Source organism: Lissotriton vulgaris, chromosome 2_1 (assembly GCF_964263255.1).
Source record: "Lissotriton vulgaris chromosome 2_1, aLisVul1.2, whole genome shotgun sequence".
NCBI lineage: Eukaryota > Metazoa > Chordata > Amphibia > Caudata > Salamandridae > Lissotriton > Lissotriton vulgaris.
The window spans coordinates 1740433914-1740456567 of NC_141687.1; the positions used below are offsets into that span (position 1 = coordinate 1740433914).

At 45.4% G+C, this 22654-nt stretch overlaps 1 protein-coding gene across 1 annotated transcript in view; it reads left to right on the forward strand.

The window, feature by feature from the left end:
* CHID1 (chitinase domain containing 1) overlaps positions 1-22654 on the forward strand; it is a 1807841-nt gene that overhangs the window by 314049 nt on the left and 1471138 nt on the right. The window contains exon 4 of the mRNA XM_086957742.1: positions 3265-3397. Within this exon, the coding sequence (XP_086813868.1) occupies positions 3265-3397 (133 nt within the window). The remainder of the gene's footprint in view (positions 1-3264; positions 3398-22654) is intronic.

Genomic DNA, 22654 nt, shown 5'->3' on the forward strand with positions numbered 1-22654 from the left:
TGCTCAAAATGTTTTGTGTCCTTGCATGTCGCGGGTACTTGGGCCTCCCATACAAGTGAGGCACCATTTTTATTGGGAGAACTGGGGGTACTGGGTGGTACGAAATTTGTGTGAGCCCGTGATGCCATAGTTTCCCACACAAAAATGTGTGAAAAAGCGGATTCTTTCAGTTAAACTCTCATTTCTCAATAGGAGCTTGTGCTTTGGGCACTTTCTGTTTTGAGAAATGGAGCATCGTAATAGGGTGTGCGGAACCGAAGACCTATGGTCGGTCGGTTCACACACAGGAACTGTGCCGGTCGGAGGCAACTCCGAATGACATCGTAATAGGGGCCTTAGTATGTAGTACGCAGAATCTTTGCTCTGCTAGAAACTTTTTTTGCAGTAAAAGAAAACTTGTGTGGAACTTAATGAACACAACTGTCCCCTGCACACAGAATTACCCTAGCCCCCTTATATTTTTTTCCTAATAAACATGTTCAGGACAGGGGACTAAGTTACTGAGCCCTGTAACGGCTAGCTGCAACATTTCTCTTGTTGATGCCAGCCAATCAGGACACTCACTCCCGCTGAAGTCCCACTTCTGCGGTTGCGAGATAGCTCAACAGACATAAAGCTCCCTGGGCCAATCAGAACGCTTTGATTTTCAATTGGCGCTCATGCAAGAGTCTCTTACGGGCCAAGCCTTCCAGATATACAATTATTTTTTAACCTTAATTTCTCAAAACTACTCGGCGGATTTACACCAAATCACAAAAAGCACAATCTGTGAACCCGGATCTAGCTTCCTGTCAAATTTGGTGTAATTCCTTTTAGCAGATTTTGCTGTAGCCTTGTCTATGGAAAATGAATAGGAATTTTGTGTTTTGGGATCCCCCTCTTTTCTCTGCCCCCATTTGGCGGATCACCCAAAAACTTTCCATGCACAAACAAGTTAAAATATAGCACCTTTTTGGAAGGTTTCATGGAAATTTGTCAAAAATGATTAGCAATACAAAAAATGCTTTTCCTATGGAACAGCTGACCTGTGGCAACTGACAGTGGGTTTAATTTATATATGGGTGTGTGTGTGTGTGTGTGTGTGTGTGTGTATATATATATATATATATATATATATATATATATATAGAGAGAGAGAGAGAGAGAGAGAGAGAGAGAGAGAGAGAGAGAGAGAGAGAGAGAGAGAGAGAGAGAGAGAGAGAGAGAGAGAGAGAGAGAGAGAGAGAGAGAGAGAGATGTATGTATGTATGTGTATATATATATATATATATATATATCTATATATATCATGTGATCAAGGGCTCTCGAGCCCGAAACGCGTCATCTGCGGTAGCTGCTGTACTGGATGTAATGGTTAAATAACCAACATCTTGCCTGAATGAAGAGGCCCGTTTCTCCTTCTTCGCTGCTGCAGTGGAAGTAGCTGGAGTTGCAGTCTTAGGAGATATATATATATATCCATACACACGCACATATATACATACTACATACACTAAAATACACCTTAAAAAGCACCAGTTAGGAAGTTACCAGCCAAGTACCAATGTATGGTGTAGATCAGGTGTGTTTAAAGTAGGTCCAGAGAGCAAGATACTTGACAGATTTTCAGGATTACCACTGACTTTGTAAATGATTTGTGTCATTGTATATGTAGTTAATATATGTGGATATCCTTAAACTTTAACATAGATTGTGGCTTTCTGGATCTATTTTTGGACACCCCTGAGCTAAGTTAAGTGGGAGCTTGTCTGGACATGGTTCACCTTGTATGAGAGCAGTGCTTAATTTGAGCTGGTGGTTTCCTTTGCTCAGCATCGGCACATGATCATCAACACCAGGCGCTATTCATGAGTACCAATTTAAGGACACATTCATTTATGGTAGGCACGGGGAGAGTAAGTGACTTGCCAAGAATCAAGGAATGTTGAGCCAAGACTCGAACCTCGTTCCCCAGATCCAAAGTGGCAGCTCTAGCCATTACGCCACATCATGTCCCTTCTTTCATGGTTAGTAGGAAATGGGCTGGTGCACGCTGTCTCCTGACGAGAGCCCCAATACGTATTCTTTTTACAAATTAACCACTGTATGAGAGCTTTTGGCCCAGGTGCTTAGCTTACCTTATTGTTAGAGCAAGTTATGCCGACAAGTCAGCGCGGGGAAGACCACACGAGTCAGAGCTCTGCAACCCCCCTGGCTTGCACTATTAAATCAGTTGACGCTGTAAGCTCCGCCTAGCAAAGTATTTAATTTATAATGAGAAATTTCAAAATATTCTGTAATGCAGTAAATTAATATATACAGTTGAAAGATTAAAGGAACTACCTAAAAAGCAATGAGGAAATGTAGCATGGGCTATTGTCCGCCTCTGATGCTTAATTTATTGAACAACAGTTTCACATAGCTACTTCTCTAAACAGAAGTGCAGAAAGATGTATACAAGTGCGAATTGTTGCTTGGTGTGTACAAACACATCATGAGAATGCGTACACATTTTACTTTTCTTTAGCGTAGGCCAAGCTCCTCGGTCAGCTCACCATTCTGAAGATTATGTATGTGTTTTACCCAGGTTCATAAAGGTCCAGAGAATCTCTCAATGCATTTGTGTTTTTCTATCACATAAACATGTATTTGATTAAACTGAGTACTTCATTTGATTATTTGTGATTTGTAACCTAGAACATTCTATATCTCTAGCACTACGGATTTTTTTGGTACTAGAAATACTGCTGAAGATTGGAAAAACATACCTAAATATATGAACATATTCATAACTGCCAAGGTGGACTGAGTGGTGCAATTGCAGCAATACATAATTTAGGGACCTTGTAAAACAGAACAAAAAAATAGTTGCCTTCTGAGTAGCTTCGATCAAAGGGCAGCGTCCAGTAGTTTAGTAGAATGACTTCAGAGTGGTGGAGTGAGTGGCTAAACTTTAAAACATGTTTTAATAGATTTTTGGATTCTCCTCTATTGCTCAACCACCTCCCGCTTTACCTCACTTTTTCTTGTATTTTTCTTTATTGGGGTGTACCGTATAATTACTGCAAATTATTATATTTATATGAGAGAAGGAGCATAAGCATTTAACTTAAATGTTATTCTGCCTGTCTATATTGTTTCCTTCTACTGCTTACCTGAACTCAGGTCCATACCCTGTTTATCTTTTTGACCAGGTGGTGTTACCCATTCCTAACCCAGTGAAATGTAGGGAAAAGATGGCCATCACGAAGGCTTCTTACTTATGTTGTGTTTTCTTTTCTGTAGTGGAACAGTCATGGGTATGACATCGCCAAAACGTTTGGAGGAAAGTTCACCCTGGTCTCCCCTGTGTGGCTGCAGGTAAAAAGAAGGGGAAAAGAGATGTTTCAGATCACAGGGCTTCACGATGCTGATCAGGGTGAGCTACAATTTTTCTGTTTTTTTACAGTACTTAGGAAAAAAAAGTTGGCTGACGCGTGCATCCTAGGAACAGAGAGCAGGCGTCTGCATTGCGTAAACCATGCTGTCTGCCCTTGGGAAGTGCTTGGAATGCTGGTTGGGAAGTGGAGGACTTGCGTACACCTCAGATACACCTGCATGTGTGTCCATTGTCAGTATATGGGAAGTAGCCTGGCAGCCAATTGCTGATTCTGTAAACATGACTATTTCAAAGCAAAATATTGCAGATTTCGCTTTAAATGTTAAGGTTAACGATTGGAGTGCTTTTTATAAAATCTGCTGAAATCCGTATGTTTGAGGAAACCTAGCTCCAGATTTTGAATTTGGTAGACAGGTTACACCATCACAATCATGATGGATATGCTGTTCACCTTATTACAAGTGTCCTAGGATGGAATGTATTTGTAATAAAGTGGACAGTAACCCTACCCCCTAGGCCCAGTTCTCTCCCCCCAGTTCTCTCCCCCCTATACTCTTCAATAATTTGCTGAGCCCTGGGGGAATAGGGTCCTCAGGGCCAAAATTTGCCCGTGGTGGGGGCGCGCATGCCCTACCTCCAACATTCATTATTGGCTAGGGCCTGAGGGATGGGGTCCCCGGGTTCAGTATTGGCCCAGGGAGAGAGGCTGTGTGCCCCCTCCCTCTTGATAAAGGGATCCATGTGATGGGGTCACTGAGGCCATATTGGCCCAGAAAGGAGGTCTGTGTGCCCCCTCCTCATTTTGAATATGTGGTGGGTGTTCTGGATTGGCTCCAGGGCACCCACCACTAATTGGGCAGGCCCCAGACGATGGGTTCCAGGGTCCAATGTTGTCCTAGTGAAGGGTGCTTATTTGTGCCCCTACCCCTTTTAAATATGCAGTGGGGGACCTGGTTGAGCTGCAGGGTACCCACCATTTACTGGCCGGACCAAGGGGGGGGGGATGGGGGGGGATATGGAGCGCTTGGGACCAATATTGTCCCTGGGAGGGGGTTCTGTGTCCCCCACACCCTTCTGACAATTGCCAAAATATGGCCGGGAAGGGGCAGGGCATGTACCCCCCTTTAAAAATAAATGTGGCAGTTCTGGGGAATCGGCCTGGGGAGGGGGCCTGGGGAGGGGGCCTGCGTACCACCCTTACAGGTTTCCTGTCTTTGGGGGACTAGCCAAAGGCCATCCGTGGTGTGCGGTTGGCTGCATCTGGAGGTTGGCTGCATTGTGGGTCCTGAGGCCACCCCCGCCACGCGCGGCCAAAGGCTGTGCGCTGCATGATGTTTGCTGCATACATGAGGTTTTCTGCAAGGCCTGGCCATGGCTGTGTGTGACATGGGGTTGGCTGCATGCGGGGTGACTGCATGAGGGAGGTTGAGCGCACCAGGCCCTGTGGCCAACCCCCTGCTGCTTAAAAACAAAAGTAGAAATTTACCTAAAAAATCCAAAGGTTACAAGAACGTTATAGTGAGGAAGTAGAATTTTTAAAAACTTTAAAAATTCACAATAAAACCAAAAGGTTACATGGACGCTATAGTTGATTTTGGAATTTACAGGAACAAAAACTTCGAAATTCTGCAGTTAAAATTAGTTACGTCAAAAAACTATAACTCATGCACTAACGTACCTATAACTCGTACATGCACTGCTTATTACCCCGCATATTACAAAACTCATGAAATCTTCTATGACATTAGTAATAATATCAGTTTAACATTTGCAGTAAAATTATTATGAGAAAACCGTGCATGGCTCGGGCGCAAGTTATATTTTCCTTAAGGCATGAGTTAGGGTAACTTTAGAGAACTCTAACTGTTGAATTTCTATGGTTTTGTGTGTGTAAGTTCTGAACATAACTACATCATCCCTATAACATTTGTTTTTTCTTTTAGTGAATATATTTTAGAAACTGGGTTATGGGTTGATTGGGGTGTGAGCCTTGGTCAAGCAGCAACCACAATCCTGGCCCGGTTAAGGCAGAAGCAGACCCCAGATTAACCTGTGCTCGCTAATCCCCTTGTATCTTGCCACAGAGCAGGCTTATCTTAGAGGAAATGTGTAAAGTGTTTGTTCATGTGTAGAAACAACTAGAGAGTAAGGAAAAAGTTAACTTGTCCTCTTCCCTGAGAAGCATGTGAATAAACAAAATGGACAAGTCCTTTTTGAGGTTTTCAGGTCATCGGTCCTGGCTAAAACCTTCAAAGAAATGAGCGCAAACATCTGAAAGTAGTTTTAGGAAACCCCTCACCCACCTACCTAGTAGGTGGCATGCTTCATCATCGGGGGCCCAGCTGGTTCACCTAGTGCAATCCAGCTGTGCTTCAACACCTGAGTTACAGCAGAGCAGGTTATTTGTGTAAGAAAAGTGAAGTGCTCCGGCAGGCCGCGATGGAGCGCGGGTCGGATGCAGTTGCAGTTTAGTCCTGCTGAAGGTTTACCTACTAAAGTTTTGTGCCAAGTGTCCTGTTCACTTTGGAGAGGGTCACAGGCAGCAAGAAGAGCGTAGCGAGTGGTGGTCGGCCTGGAGCGAGGAGCAGGCGGGTGTCGTGGACGGGATGGCTGATGCTACGTGTTGGCGGTTCTCCATGGGCGAACAATACTTTCTGTACAAACAGACAGACAGGCAGGCTGGCGGTGGCTCGTGCTGAATTTCGGTGCGAGCAGCGCAAACCCAGTGTGGATAAGCCCATTCATGGTCGTGAAGACCCCAAATTTTTATTTAAATAGCCCTTGAGCCATACCAAGGGTATAGCAATTGAGAGACACCACTTGGAGGGTCAGGGACTCATGACACCTGGGTCCAGGAGTTGTTGGGGAGCATTTTATATCCCTGAGGCTCAGATCAGGGGCCAGCCGACTCTGGGGCCCTGAGTTCAAGATGGTCCAGTTCTTATTCCCCGGGCAAGAGGGCAGCAGGACAGTACAGAAGGGCAGCAGTCTAGCAGAGTGGCAGTCCTTGTAGCAGGACAGCAGTCCTTCTTCCTGGCAGAAAATCCACCGGCCCAGAAGTGTACCCAAAAGTTGGTCTCTGGGGTCCTATTTTTATACTCTGGTGCCTTGGTTCTGGAAGGTGAAAGAATATTCGAGACAATGACTTTGAATTACAAGGAATTCCCTGCCTCCCTTGCCCAGGCTCCAAGCTGGCTGGGTGACAATGCACAGTCGTTAGGCCCTTTGTGTGAAGACAGAGTGCAGCATATGGAGTTGTAAGTGGGGATCTGCTTAGCTCCGCTCCCCCATCTGGCCCATCCAGGCATGCCTAATATCTCTATTGTGACTGTCTGGGAGGAATTCACAAAGTCTGTCAGTTACACCCAGTAATGTGAGCCAGGCCAGGCTATAGTAATAAAAGGGCTAGGAGGAGAAAAATGGCAACTTTCTAAAAGTGAAATTTTTTAAATTATGATCACAGACCCTACTTTGCCATTATATACTGCTCTTCACCACAATTCCAAAGGCACCAAACATGACATAGCAACCAACTCCCAAATGGAAGTACAGCTTATTAAATAAATTAAGGAATCCCTGATGTTATCCTATGGAAGAGGTCAGCCTTACAATAGTGAAAACCTAATTTAGGAGTTTGAAATACACAGCACCCTGGCCTATGGGCTACCTAGGGCTTACTTTATGAGTGACCTATATATAATAAAAGGAGAGTTTAAGGCTTGGCAAGGGGGTTTCAATGCAATTTATTTGTTTAAAAAAGTATATTTTTATTGACATTTTCCCATACTTGGAATAACACATCAATGTCGCATTTGATACAGATACAAACAGTAAGCAATACATATTTCTCATTTGGTTATAGGAAATACTCCTTTCCTGTGGCCTTGATATACTATTGCTTATGGACACAGCTTCTGAGCTGCACTGGTTTCTGCTCCCGTCTGCCCCATGAATGGCTGCTCGGTAGGGCCACATCACAAAAGAAGCCCTGGGTCTAAGTTCGTAGGGAGGTCTAGCATGTGACTCACACGTGAGGAGGTACCCCCATGATGAAGCATGACACCTCTGGTGTGTGAGGGGAACTGTCCTTAAAAAGGGAATCCCCAGATTGACACTTAGACATCCTGAGTCACATGCTAGGCCTCCCTACGAACTTGGACTCGGGATTCTTTTGTGACGTGCAAGTATGAATGGGGAGTTGGCTCCAGCTGGTCCTTAAACCTCCTCTAGCCACCTTGTGTGATTACTTGCTCAGTAGGGCCTCCTTTGTCCCGGGGCACTACTACGTTTTGTGGCCCACTCTTTGTGTCTTGAAACTCAAGCCCATAGTACCTGATCCAGGGATGCCAGATCTTAAAGAATTTCCTCAGACAGCCTCTTGATCTGTACGTCACCTGTTCTGCCCCATATACATGTCCATTTTGGATTTCCACTCCCTCAAGGTTGGTACCTCCGGTGCTCCCTATTTTTTCCGCTATATCTCTTTTTGCCACTATCATCCCTAAATTACACAGGAGGAGACCTTGTCTGGGCAGGTCTAAGTCGGAGAGTATGCTTAGCAACACATATTTGGCATCCATCAGTATCTGAGTCCCAATATGTCAATGAGTTCCCTCACTATTCTGGCACAGTAGTGTTGTATATGTGTGCATTCCCATGAAGTGTGTAGGAATGTTCCTCTTTCTATCTGACAGCGGAGACATCCGGGGGATTCTGCCCTCCCCGTTTTTTGAAGACTGGACCTGGTTACATATGTTCTATGTAGTATTTTGAGTTGAATTAGACGCAGCCTCAATTTAATTGCTACCTCCCTAGGGTGCATGAGGGCCATCTCCCTATCTATGTCTTCCAACTCTCCCAGGGTACCTTCCCATTTCCCTCTTAGAGCCATCAGGTTATCCGGGACTGTAGTGTAGTTCCTATATTCCCAATAGGCTCTGCGCATTGGAATAATATATCCTACAGATTTGACGTAGGACTTATGTCTACTAGGTCTCTATCGAACATATTAGACTTAATTGTGAGTGCCAGCTAGCTCAAAGGTCACTAGAAACTTTCTTGAGTTCACAAGAAGGGATTTAGTTTCTGACAACCGCATAAAAATGACAACTTTGTTTCTCCAAGATAAAACTGATCTTCAGAGTCGTGGAAACAATAGATAGATATTTTACTCAGTCATTTGTGCATGCTTCGTTTCACCAGAGGTGCAGAGAAATAGAGAGATGGGCTTTTTCAATAAAAGGTATTTATTGAACATTCTTCTTTCTCAGTCGTAATACTGGTTGCAAAGTATAATGCGTACAGTAAAAAGAGTAGGATAAAATAATACCGTAAGAGCATTGTATGGCTCCTAGACCATAGTTAAATACATACATGAATAACAAAGGCTAAAAAGTACTCAACTGGTGCGTCTAAAATACGCCTACCCCAATGTACCTAACCTAAGCCTAGTCGAGGGAAGGAGTAAGTGAGATGTAGCGGAAATGTAGTATTCTTTGCCAAGAATCTATCCAAGATTTCTCAAAGGGTCTAATCAGCTCCGTACCTTGGTTTAGAATGAAGAAGGTCAGGCTCAGGACTCGATTTCCCAACAACCCGCAAGGGTAGCTTGGAAACACTGGAGCTGGATTTCTCGGCGAGAGAAAAGACAGCGTCTCTCTCAGTGCATCTGCTGGAGGGTCAGCTTCCTTCGGCACTTGCTGTAGCAGGATGCGTCGGGCAAGTAGATAGTCGAACTGCTCCAAACCACCGTGTGCTTGCTATGGCAAGTGTGGGCATATTTATACCTTGAAGGTGCCGAGTTTGACGTAAAGGTGAACATAATAACGTCATTAAAGAGTCTCAGTTCTTTGAAAACTCCATGAGTTCTTGGACAAGTCAGTATTCAAGCAAGGGGAAGTCCCTAGCTGCTGAAGCTGAGTTTTCCAAGAAATCGTTGTGGATTTTCGGAACTAGTGGAAGTAGCCCTGCCGTATTTCGACTGCATGAGCTATGTCTAAATATGGTTATGATTTCTATGCCTATATAAGGATATGGTGATTTATACCTATATAAGGGCAAGAATCGAGAAAATTTCAGTAGGGTCCTAAAATGCTATACTACACCCACTCCACGTTTATAATGTTCAACTAAGTTCAAGCACTAAAATATATTCTAGAGCATGTGTTTTCAACCCCACCCCAAGATACATACATAATGCCTTTTGAAATGGTTGTACACGAAAAAATGAGCATTTGTACTGAACGCATTTTAAAAGCAATGATTTCATCGTAAGCACATAATATCAAATTGGAAATGCTAACCGAATGAATCACGAAATTACATTTATGCAATGGCTCTTAATTACAGAAGAAAAGTCAAGACCATCCCATAGAAGAATATACAACCTGTTTTGGTTTGTGGATTAGGCGAATTTTGTTTCTATGAAGTATTCAAAGAATTCTTGTTCTCTAAGAATAGTTCTACTTTAAGCAGATTGCTTTGTGCCAAAGTTCATTGTGTTTGGAAAAAGGGCAAATAAATTCGTAAAAAAAAAGAGTTCCAAAGTTAGAAGTTTTGTTATGAAAAAGTGAAGGTCGAATTTCAGAGTCGAAAGAATGCTGTGTGCTAACTTCAAAAGTTATTCTCGGTGTCAGGAGAAAACATTTATTCGTCTAGGCTGGCAAACAAATAGTCTACCACAGTAGATGAAAGTTGAACCACTTCATCAAGTAGATCAATCGTACACAGATGAAAGGCATCGCCATCAGCGTCAGTCGCATTAGGAATGTTCGCAGTTGATGGTACCTGTGTGCCTGTTGGTCCGCGTATCACACCTACAGCTGGAATTGCCGATGAGATCTCAATGAATGCCATCATCAGGATTGGTAGCCTTTGTGGGCAACACAATACATTAGCCGTTACCGGACCCAGTAATGCGTCAACATCTGTTGGCATAGCTGATGAAAGTGTTAGACCGGTATCCAACACGCATTCTTCTCCACAAAGCAGGCATCGTAGAACAGGTAAGATGCAATCTTGCCAGATTGGTCTGAATGACAGGAACCACATGGTATTCAGATCTCTCAAACGAGCCAAGCCAAGAATCTGTGTTATGCGTTCACGATACTGCACTGCCAGAAGAGCATTCTCCATGGTAATTTGGGTATCGCTGGTGGCTGGACTTGCCATAACGTAGCAGGAGGAATAAAAATAGTATCCCTGCTACGAACCCCAAGATGAGAGGCAGGCCGCCGAACACAAAGTGCACGAAGTTAGGAAAAATGCCCAGGACTGCTTCAAAGGGTGCTAACAGTCGCAAAAAAATTGTCTTAAATGCATGTACAATACCACTGGTATCAGACATGTTTAAGATACGACCTAACATATCTGCGAAATGTATGCGGCAGTTTGTTAAAAATAATGCATGTATCTCCGCAGAGGACCTTGCAACTTGTAGATCATACGTCTCTCTGGACGAGGTCAGTGGCACAGTTTTTTGTAAAACAATGGCTTACATTCTTCTTAAAGTATCAATTCGTATAGAAGAGATGTTCAGTGAAGGCCATAGTGGCGACTCCCTGTCTGTCTTTGATTTTGGAAAAAATACTTGCATACAACAAGTGACCCTGGCTGACACACTAACGAGATAGGCTGTCCCTGGCATCATTCCACAACAGCTGTGAACATTCAGCATTATGTAGCTTCCATTGGAAAGCAGCCTAAAAATTGGATCTATCACTGCTGCCGGGGAACCCTGCAGGTGGCATGAAAAGTTGTTTGAAGAACCCTCACAGGCTCCATGTAAATAATGCCTTGACATAGAAGTGTACCGCTTAATGTGGTTTTACAATTTCTACCACTAAGAAATACCTCCTTTTCCCCACTCCAACATTTGTGTGTGTATGGTAAATCCCAGATCGACTTTATGTACTCTTTACCCAACCTTTCATACAGGCCTGCTGGTATGTGTTTTAAGCAATACTGAAACTGGAAAATCGTCACTGGTATCGTGATGGTGCCATGTATTATCCATTCAATGGCTGGTTTCTAAGAAACGGTCAACGATAATCTTTCCAGTTTTTCTATGCTCAGCACCGTACAGTCTACTCCCCTCTGTGCCAAAGAGATTTGTTTATCTGTAAGGTTAAATACAGTAAACAATGACGTGGTGTTGATTAGACGCTAAGGCACATAGCCAATACAAAGGTTTTGTAACGTCCAGCTAGCAGCATTATAGAACGTAATTGAGACTGGCCATGTTGTAACATTAGCAAGTCTTGTTCCATTATGTCTAGGGCAGAGGATACGAGGCTGTCCAAAGAATACATTCTGGACGACAGAGTTGTTAATCCATTGTCAACTACAGAGAGTGCTTTCTCTAAATTAATACGATCAATTTCTCGTATTCGTTCTGCAGTTTCCATTTGCGTGACTTTCCATTCTTCATTATAAGCAGCGTAAATACAGGCGTATTTGAAACGTTTGACGTGGTTTGCGAGGTCCAAGTAAGAATTCTCGTAAGTCAATGTCATCTTTAAGTAAAGTTAAGTGTTGTTTTATTTCTGGGAGTGTGGATTTTTGTAGTCACTCAAGGCACAGTTTTCCTACACTGTAAGTTATTATTCCTGGATGTTGTCTCTGGACATATCTTGGATCTGGCCTAGTTACTGTAAACAATTGTGTCTTGTTCAGGAATCTATCTTGACAGTTATTCGTGCCTGTGGGCCAGATTAACCATTGTTTCCATTCAGGATTAGTTCTGTTTTGTTGTAAAATATAATTTAGGTGTGGGCTTAGGTATGGACGGTTTATTTAAATCTTTTATCTTAGCCAGGCCAAGACAAGATGTCTGTTGAACAGTTTCATTTAAGAACATTATTTGTTCTGAGATGATGCAGGCTTTGAACTATGCTTCTAAACCTTGTACCTGCCAGTCTTTTGTGCCCCAGACAGTTTTTGTCTCAATGTTGCCTTTCCAAAAGTCAAAGCCTAATGTGGACAATTGAGCAAAAAAGGCTGCAGAATAAATTTGCTCAGTATTAGGTAACATAGTTTTCATGCCTGTCTTATTAACATTTTTAAAATAAAAGGTTTCTGGATTTGTGACATTAAAGCCTGAGAAGGAAATTTTCCATAGAATGTTTTAGAGCTACCTTTTGGTGGCTTTGGACAATGTTCCCATTGATTATAAGTTAATACATTTCTAGGTTTTGCAGATTTGTGCAAATAATGATGACCAAAATGATTAAAAAATACATTTCTTCATAATTTGATGAACCTTTTAAGTATTCATGTTTTTTTGCTGACATTTCTAATTCTGCCATCATGTTATTAACAGTCGCAAAGTCCCAATCATCAGAAAATGTACTCAGTGAAACAAAATCACTCAAGGAAACCTTAAATTGGTGTGGAATCAGCAGCTCTACCGGACCGTAAATGTCGTAATCAGTTCTGTCCCATGCTATACCACCTGGTAGGGGAACGGCTGTGATGTTTACTGATGACAGGTCTCTTTGTTCAAGATGAGATGATTTGTGAGGCTTCACCAGCAAGTTGATGTTCTTACTTTCTGTGTCCATTTTACTATGTTTTCCATTTATTAGCTGTCCCAAACTTAAAACCAGAATGAGCCATAGTAGGAGAAAAAGTATATCCATCACAATCCAAAGTTCAATCCATGGTGAAACCAGATATGTATTTGCAAGCTGGTGAAATTTTTTTTTACTTGTTCCTTGAAAGTTTTCTTTGTTGGCGTTGTTTCAGGCTCACTGGGATCCTCAGAAAAGGTATTGAAGTTGATGAAATAGCCAGAAGCAGTTCTGTTAATGGTTGGTATTGCATCCGGGTTATTTGAAATCGCTGGAGCTGCTTGTTCCCTTGACATGTTAGTATAGTCAGATGCTACCTCATGGTAGACGGGAGTTTCTTGACGAACTGTTATTTGGGTTTCAGGAGGCACAAGTTCCATGGCTTTGTTGCATGGTCCTTCTTTTCTCACTGCATATTCTTCAAAGGTGATGAGTCTTTCAGTTTGAACCTCTTGGATGGTAGCAAGATTTGTTCATCTGCTACATCTTTGGAGTCCACTGGGCCTACTACTTATTATCGGCCACATGGTGGGGTTTTACCAGGTCAATTGATACGGAGCGGTACTCTTTCTTCCAGCAAGGGGCGCAGTAACAATGTTCTTGATCCGAGGACTGCTAGTACAGGTACTGGTTTTCTGTAAGCAGGCCCAAATTCCTTCTTATCCGCTATTTTTCCTCTGACCAGATCCCCAATCTTTGGAATCCAGACAGGTCTTGCTGGAACAGGTGGTTTTTCTTCAGTGGTCGTTGGCTTTTGTATGGTGTTGCTTAGACTACTTCTTGTTTAGTTTAAGTCCTGTAAAACAGCCAAACGATCTTTGATATCAAAGGGTTTTTGTTCTACCACTGAAGTATGACAATCAAGGTCTTCGACCATCATCCTAGTACTAAAAAGGATTTCATGTGGAGTGATTCCACCCAGAGAATTTCTTGGAAGGTTATTAAGTCTACCGTGACGGGGGAGACCTGGTCGACGCCCTGCGAGTCAATGACCTGTTACATTTCTCCAAACAGCAGACAGAGAACTAGAGGACAGACGAGGATGGTACACCAGGTATCGAGTACGACCACCAGGAAGAAAACTTCTTCTTTAATTGGGCGGAACCCGAGGCAGGCCCCGCCCACAAAAACAAGGTACAACCCTGTGAGCAACACACACAGGTGTGTTCATCACCCGGAGGCGGAGTAGGAGTTAGGAGAGGCGAGAAGTGCAACGGCGAGAAGTGGAGGTCAAGAGTCTGAAGAGGCGAGGAGTGCGACGGCGAGGAGTGGAGGTCAGGAGAGGAGGACATCGGAGGCGAGCCAGGAGCCACGGCAGGAGGAGGGAGAGCGGAGGCAAAGAGCAGGGACGGCGGAGGTGCCAGGAACATTGAGGAGAAGGAGGAGCGGACCGGAGGAGAGCCTGGAGTGAGAGCAGACGACGGCAGCGACAAGCCAGGAGGCCAACGAGAAGGCGCTTCGCCTAGCCACACTTCAAGGGAAGTGTGGCTCTCGCAGGTATGGTCACGCTTTGCGGGCTGGGCGGGACGTAAGTAGGCTAAACCTCCTTAAGACGTACACACGGCTATCCAGTGCACTACCATTTCCCATCACCTGTTCGTCGCTCACATTCCGGTCAGTGGGTTTTGCTGTGCACGTGTGTCCCTCACTCCCTTTCCCTAAACACTGTATGCTCTTATGACACTCGGACTAAGACCTGTCCCGTTTTCTTCCTTGCATCCCCTACCTGATCACCGAGCTGGAAGAGGACGAGCCTACATTCCGGACTACAAGTCCCAGAAGACTCCGGGAGAGAAGAGGAACCGGAGCAGAAACGGACAGTGAAATCCCCCTTCCCTATTACCGGAGAGTAATTCAGCAAAGAAAAGTGTTTAAAGCAATAAAACCTGCTTTACAACTACGTTGGACACATATTAGATGTTTGACCCACCCGTCACCCAAACCTAAAATTGTTATTGATTGCTTTATGTTACGGTTTTTTCTTTCCACAACCAAATTTCCCTCGGGATGGAATGGACTTGACTACCGCAATGCAACGCCCAAGCTGTCCATGGCCTCCTTGTAAGCCAGAGAGCTAAAAGCAGGACCCTGGTCAGACTGTAGCTTGCCGATTGTGTATGTGCCGATAAAGACTCGCAAATCTTTTATAACAGTTAGGGCGTCAGCAGAGCGATGAGACCACATCCAAATGAATCTTGTCCTAGTATTTGTGGGACCGCTTTTGTCTATGGGGACGTCTGAGCGTGGATAGTCTAATGCTATCTAACAATGGTGTCTGTACTGGGGTGGCTACACTGCAGACAGGAATCTGGTGGCGCATCAAGCTGTGATCTCTATAGCAGACATCGCAATTAATTCCAAATTTGTAAATGTGGGCGCTCATTCCTGGCCACCAGTACATCTCTTGCAATTGTAATAGAGATTTAGAGATCCTTTGATGTATCAGACCCTCTCCCATATCTGCTTCTTGAATCAAAGCACCTCTCCGATTCCTATTTGGGATTACTCTATCCCCCACTCCAGGGATTCGAGCAAAAGGAACGGAGTTTGCATCAATTATGTATGTATATTTGAGTGGATAGTTCAGAGGTAACACAGCCTCGCTGCCTTTGCTTGTGGCATTGACAGCTAGCATGGTTTCACCGTCTATTTTCATTTTTGAACAAGTGATTGCAGCTACGGAAACCGTTTGCTGATGACAGTGTATGAATCATGTGAGTCTTTTGTAGTTCTTTCTGTAAAAGAACTACTTGTTCACAAAGCATTTTATGCTTGATTGTGCCACCTTTTGCGTCTTTAAAATCATTTTGAACCAAGTTCTGCAGATATTCATTGTAAGATTGGACACAGTAATACGAATCGCACGCTATGAATGTGGGGAATTCGTGATCAGTATTTTCAAGCGCCATCTTGAAAGCCTGTAGTTCAGCTCGCTGAGCTGTACAGTCTCCGAGAGATTGAGTTTTTGTGACCATAGGTCTGAATTTACCGTCGCGCCAGTGACCTTAAACAATCGCACAAGCAGCACTGTAAGCTTGTTTTCCCCCAATTGCGGGCTGTGGTGATCCGTCTGTATATATTATACAGCCGTAATGTTCTAGAGACAGAATTTCAGTGGGCAGAGGACATTCTTGTTCGTATTGGAGAAATTCTTGTGTCTTCAAGTAAGGGTCAAAAACGTATTCAACGTCTGTCGCAGCAAGAGAATTAACCCATTGTATCCATCTTGGATGTAGAGCGTTTGCATTTGGAATGCTTGCCTTTGTCACTGCCTCTAAGGCAGGTACAGGAGTAACGACTTTTATGCGTTTACCCTGTGCAAGGGCTCTCTCTTTTGCTACCGCAGTTTGAACGGCTGTCAGAACTTTTTCTGTTGAAGTGAATTTCATTTCAGCTTGTGTGTACAAGTGTGATTTGTAGGCTATGGTACCTTTTCACCTTCATTAAAGGTTAGGTATGTGAATCCGCGTCTCCCTGGAATGATTCGGATTACAAGGTTGCATTTGTTTACACATGTTTGTAAATGTGTTGTTGCTAACATGTCTGTTTGCACTGAACGCATAATTTCTGTGTGTTTTTGAGTCCAATTAGTAGGTTTGAAATCAGGTTTGATTAATTCGTAGAGGGGTTTAACCATTTCTGCGTAGTTCAGAATGTAAGTTTTTCTGAAATTCAGGAATCCTAGAACGGACTATGTTTTTCAGCGTTTTTGGAGGTTGGAGCAGCACACATTTTTCTAGAAAGTTTGCTGCCAGGCTTTTGCCTTCACTTGAAAGTTCGTATCCCAAGAATAGGACGTTGAGATGGGCAATTCTTGATTTTTTTTAAAAGTTGAATTTGTACCCTTCTGAGGCGAATCCGAGTATTATGGTGTTCACCCTGGTCAAGTGCCTGTCCAAGTCATCATCTGTAAGATAGATGTCATCGACATAAGATAATGCCTCATCACCGTACATTTGTAGTAACTCTGTTACTCTGGCTGAAAATAACACAGGACTGTTCTTGAATCCCTGTGGGAGACGACAGAAGTGACCCTGTATCTCCATAATTGAGAAAGCGGTCAAGTACCTGCTTTCCAGTGCAATGTTTTGACAGAAGAAACCGTTTGAAATATCTAATGTCGTTTTGTATTTTTTGCGCATAATATTATTCATCAGTGTTGCACTGTGTGCATTTTGTACTGCAAAGGTTTTGCAACAGGAATGTAAATGTCTGTCGTCCAAAACGAGACGATATGTATTGTCTGGTTTGGAGACCGGAAACCAAAGGATTGTTCATGGACGAGGTGCATGTTTCAATCACCCCTTGGTATTCAAGTTGATCTAGGATCTCCCTGACCTGTTTTTTAGATTCTTGTTTAACCGGACACTGCTTCTGAGCAGTTGGTTGATTTTTTAACTGGATCTTATGGTGAGGAGAATCCTCATCCCATCCTACATGATTTTTATATAATGCTGGAGCCTGGGCCACAGCCCATTTTCTGTCTGTGAAGGGTCGACCCTTACCTCGAGGGGGCAGTGGACCGATGTGGACTCTCATACCTGCGGAACTACTCCTCTCTCTGTCTCCCCACAGGCACCAATGGTAACACCAGTACATGGCGGACCGGAAACGACCTTTCGTGACCCCGGAAGTGTGGAGAGTAATGAAGGACCGGAAGTGACCACACCTGACCCCGGAAGTCGTTCCACTGAATTCCGGCTGGAGGGTAGAAAAGCTGGCGACTCGGAGGACTCGGGGTTCCCAGCAGCGGACTCGTGGCAGGAGTCAGCAGAACACGGAGAACCAGCAGCGAAAAGCAGAGAAGAAACGAAGAGCCGAAAAGAAGAAGACGAAGAAGACGTTTGGTGTGAGGACTGGTGGCGTCCTCAGGAGGTGGCTGGAGAGCGGCCGTAACTCGGAGGAGAGTTACGGCGGGGCACGTGAGTACCTTGTTACCTTTCTCCGTGTTTCCCCCTTGTAGCAGTGTACATAGCGTAAGTAGTCTCCCGAACCACCCTCACTGTATAAACGTGCACCGACACTGTATAGAATTGCGCACTGTTTCCCCCTCCTGGTCACACTTTCTTCCCGTTACCCCTCCCCTCTGTCTACCATACCACCCTCCCTCACGATCGCTTCATCCCCTCTCACTTCCCGGTGCTGGTGACTGTATTACGACACTCGTTGTCCTCTGGACTAATCGCCCTTTTTCGTTCTTTTTACCTCCGAGGGGCTCACCGTACCTACACCACGGAAAGACGACCTCAGCCCAGCGGCGGACATCCCGACGACATCTTCCCGGAACCTCGTCCCTACACCCACACCTGGACTTCCACCCGGACCATCGTACCTCCTGAACTCAGTTTTTTCTGTATAACCAATAAAGTTCTCGCTAATCATAGCGCACTTCATACGGCCTCCACGCCTGTTATTCCGGCCCGCCCTAACCCCCGCTCCACAGTTGGTGTCAGAAGTGGGATTGCCCGGAAGCATGGAGGCCGCGGTCAAACAACTTGCAGAAGGCCAGGAACACCTCGGAAAATTGATGGAACAGTTCCTCAACACCGCAGACGATGACCGGGGACAACTGTATGACGTCCTGAAGGGTCAGGGTACAGCCCAAGACAAAACTCTTGAGAAACTTACAACCGTCATGGGGCAACAAAGACCGATGGCTTCTCTTCCCTCTGTAGTACTGCAAAAATACGTAGCTGGTGAAGATCCCGATTTTTTCTTTACGAACTTTGAGCGCCTGGCTCAGGCTGCAGCCTGGCCGGCCGACCGTTGGGGTCATTACCTCGGTCCCCTGTTAACAGGGGAACTACAAGCGGCTTACCAACAGGCAAACCTACAGGGACAGACCCCTTATGATGATATCAAAACTTGTATTTTGGAACGTCTCGGGATCGATGACGAAACGTATAGGGTTCGCCTTCGTCAGGCTAAGGAAGGGCCCCAAGAGAATCCCAGAGCGTTGTCTTTTCGGATAAAAGACTTGGCCAACCGGTGGCTAAAACCTGCAACATCCAGCAAAGAGGAGATACTAGCTAAGATCTACTTAGAACAGTTCCTAGCGTCTCTACACCCAGCCACACAGAAGTGGGTGCGTCAACATGCCCGACTTACTCTCGATAGTGCGGTGGAAATCGCCAGCGCCTATAATCGAGCACAAGAATCCCAACGCGGGAAAGAAGAACACTCCACATGCTCACCCCATGGCAGCCATACGCGGCCACCAAGACCTCCTCCAGTGGTCCGAAAACCCGACACAGTGCCCATGATGCCATATCCGTTCATGCCTAGACCACCACAACCCGGTCCACAGTGTTATCATTGTGGGGGATATGGACACATAGCACGCATTTGCCCACAGAAGGAGGAACCGATGGAAATAGGCATGGCTAAGAACTATGTGTGTCTCACTACAGAATCAACCCCTCCACCCTTCCGCTGTCCAGTACAGATTGACGGACACCAGATGATGGCCCTTGCCGACACAGGATGCCGACATAGTGTCCTGCGGCCACAAGATCTACCCCACTCTTTGGAACCTGTAACAGGAACTGTGGCCATCAAGTGTGTCCACGGCGACACAAAATGCTACCCGACCGCCAGAGTATATGTCCATCACCCCAGCAATAAAGGGAGCCCCCTAACAGTCGGACTGGTACCCAATCTACCTGAACAAGCTATCCTGGGTAGCGACTATAGTGGTCTTCCCCACCTCCTACAGGACACTACTGACTCACTGAAGAAATGGTGGGCTGAAGCACCTTTTTCACGTGACTCCCCTGCTTCAGAGTACTCCCCCAAACCATTGAAGTCCAAAACTCAAAAGAAAAAGGAAAAAAGAGACTTCTCCCTGGCTTGCCCTGCTCAGGTAGACCCACACCCATGGGAAACAGATCGAGAGTTTCGAGCTGCACAGCAAGAAGATCCGGTTCTCCAAGACGCATGGGGGCGTGCTCTCCCCAATGAGGACCCACTGCAAGTAGGTCCTTATTTTTTCACAAAGAATGGACTCCTATATAGGAAGGGAGGACCCCAGACAAACTCCCAGCTAGTTATTCCTGGACTGTTTCGAGAGAAGGTACTCTTTCTGGCCCATAGTCACCTACTGGGTGGACATTTCAGCGACGAAAAGACTGGTGAAGCAATATTGGGGAAGTTTTACTGGCCGGGAGTCTACGCAGAGATCAAACGTTACTGCCGGGAGTGCCCGGTGTGCCAGAAAACCAGTCGATATAGGCCTCCAAGGGTTCCCCTCCAACCTCTCCCTCTCATAGATGTCCCCTTTTCTAGAGTAGGCATGGACCTTATAGGTCCTCTCTTACCATCCAAGAGTGGATGTAGGTATGCTCTAGTGTTAGTGGACTATGCCACCCGGTTCCCTGAAGCAGTACCTCTCAGTCAAACCACCACTCAAAACATAGCCAAAGCCCTCATTTCCATCTTTTCTAGGGTAGGATTTCCCCGGGAGATATTAACCGACCAGGGTACACCCTTTGTCTCCTCTCTTATGCGCCAAGTCTATTCTACTCTGGGGATCAAGCAAATAAGAACCACCGCTTACCACCCCCAAACAGACGGGTTAGTAGAACGGTATAACGCAACCTTGAAAACTACTCTAAAAAAACTGTTGGGACTTGAGAGTAAACGATGGGAGGAAATGCTCCCCCTCGCCCTTTTTGCCATCCGCTGCAAGGTACAAAGCAGTACTGGTTACTCACCATACGAACTGTTATATGGCCGAGCACCCAGGACACTGTTGGACATGGCTCGCGAGGCTTGGGAAGCAGAGCCTGACCGAACCCGTCCTCTTCCCGAATACATAGATAATCTCAAGACACACTTAGGAGAAATCAGGGAGATCGTGAGACAGAATCTCTTGGCAGCACAGTCGACCTAGAAAACCCAATATGACAAAGGAACCAAAGCGCGGTCCTTTGTTCCAGGAGACCAGGTTCTATTGCTCATCCCATCTTCGGACCATAAGCTGCTAGGACAGTGGCAGGGTCTGTTTACTGTGGTAAAGCAAGTGACTCCGGTCACATACGAAATTGAAACGGATGCCAGCAGGGGTAGTAATCAAATTTATCATATCAACCTCCTAAAGAAGTGGGAGGGTCCGCGGCCTGTCCTATCCGGTAGTGCCCCCTTCCCGTTTGAGGGATGTTTCGATGCAGACCTACCAGAGTGCAAGAGAAAGGATCTCTGCCGATCCTTGTCATCCTTACAAGCGGTCTTCTCCTCGTTACCGGGACATACTACTGTGGTGGAACATGCCATTCACACCGAACCCGGAAAGACGGTAAGACAACGCCCATACCGCATCCCTGAAGCCCGTAGAGCCGTCATCAAAGAGGAAACGAACTAGATGCTAAAAATGGGTATCATAGAGCCCTCCAGCAGTAGCTGGAACTCGCCCATTGTTTTAGTCCCTAAGCCTGATGGTTCTACCAGATTCTGCATCGATTTTAGGGAGGTGAACAAGATCTCTGCCTTCGATTCATATCCCTTACCTCGTGTCGACGAGATGGTAGAGCGCATATGCAAGGCGCGGTACATCAGCACCCTTGATCTGTGCAAGGGCTATTGGCAGATCCCATTGAAAGCAGAAGACAAACATAAGACCGCCTTCTCCACCCCAGAAGGCTTGTTCCAATTTAAAGTGATGCCCTTCGGGCTACATGGGGCTCCCGCGACCTTTCAGAGGGCGATGAACCAGGTTTTACAACCTCATGCACAGTACTCAGGCGCTTATCTTGACGACATAGTCATATACAGCGATACCTGGGAACAGCACCTTTCCCATTTGCGATCTGTTGTCTCCTCCCTGGGCAAATACGGCTTCACCATCAACCCGTCCAAGACCACTTTAGCGGCCCAGAGTGTAAAGTACCTAGGCTACTTGTTGGGTGAGGGACACATTCGTCCTCAAGAGAGCAAGGTAAAGACAATACAAGCAATACCCTTTCCCCAAACACGAAAAGACCTCCGTGCCTTTCTGGGAATGTTGGGTTATTATAGGAGGTTCATCCCCAATTTTTCACAGACTGCAGCTCCCCTAACTGATCTCCTAAAGAAGACGGCAAAAACAGAGGAGATCCTCAAACAACCGTCTCCTGTACTCTTGCGTGCCTTTAACCTCCTCAAAAATGCCCTGACTTCTGAGCCTGTGCTAATGAGTCCTGATTATACCCAGCCTTTCATTCTACAAACCGACGCGTCGGATCAAGGCTTGGGGGCAGTACTGTCACAAAAAGACTCAGAAGGAGCAGAAAAGCCCATCCTTTACCTTAGCAGAAAACTTTTTCCCAGAGAGACCAACTATTCTGTTGTTGAAAAGGAAGCACTCGCTATAAAGTGGGCGGTGGAAAGCCTTCGTTACTACCTTGAGGGTCGGGAATTCCTTTTGTATACCGATCACGCTCCGCTTGAATCGATGGCTCGCAACAGAGGACATAATGATCGGGTGCTTAGGTGGTTCCTCTCTCTCCAACCCTTTCGCTTCCGAACATTGCACCGGAAAGGACTAGAGCAGGGCAATGCGGACTACCTCTCCCGGTATCCGCCACCCACAAACCATACAAGAAACACTCCTAGGGAAAGGGAATGTGAAGGGTCGACCCTTACCTCGAGGGGGCAGTGGACCGATGTGGACTCTCATACCTGCGGAACTACTCCTCTCTCTGTCTCCCCACAGGCACCAACGGTAACACCGGTACATGGCGGACCGGAAACA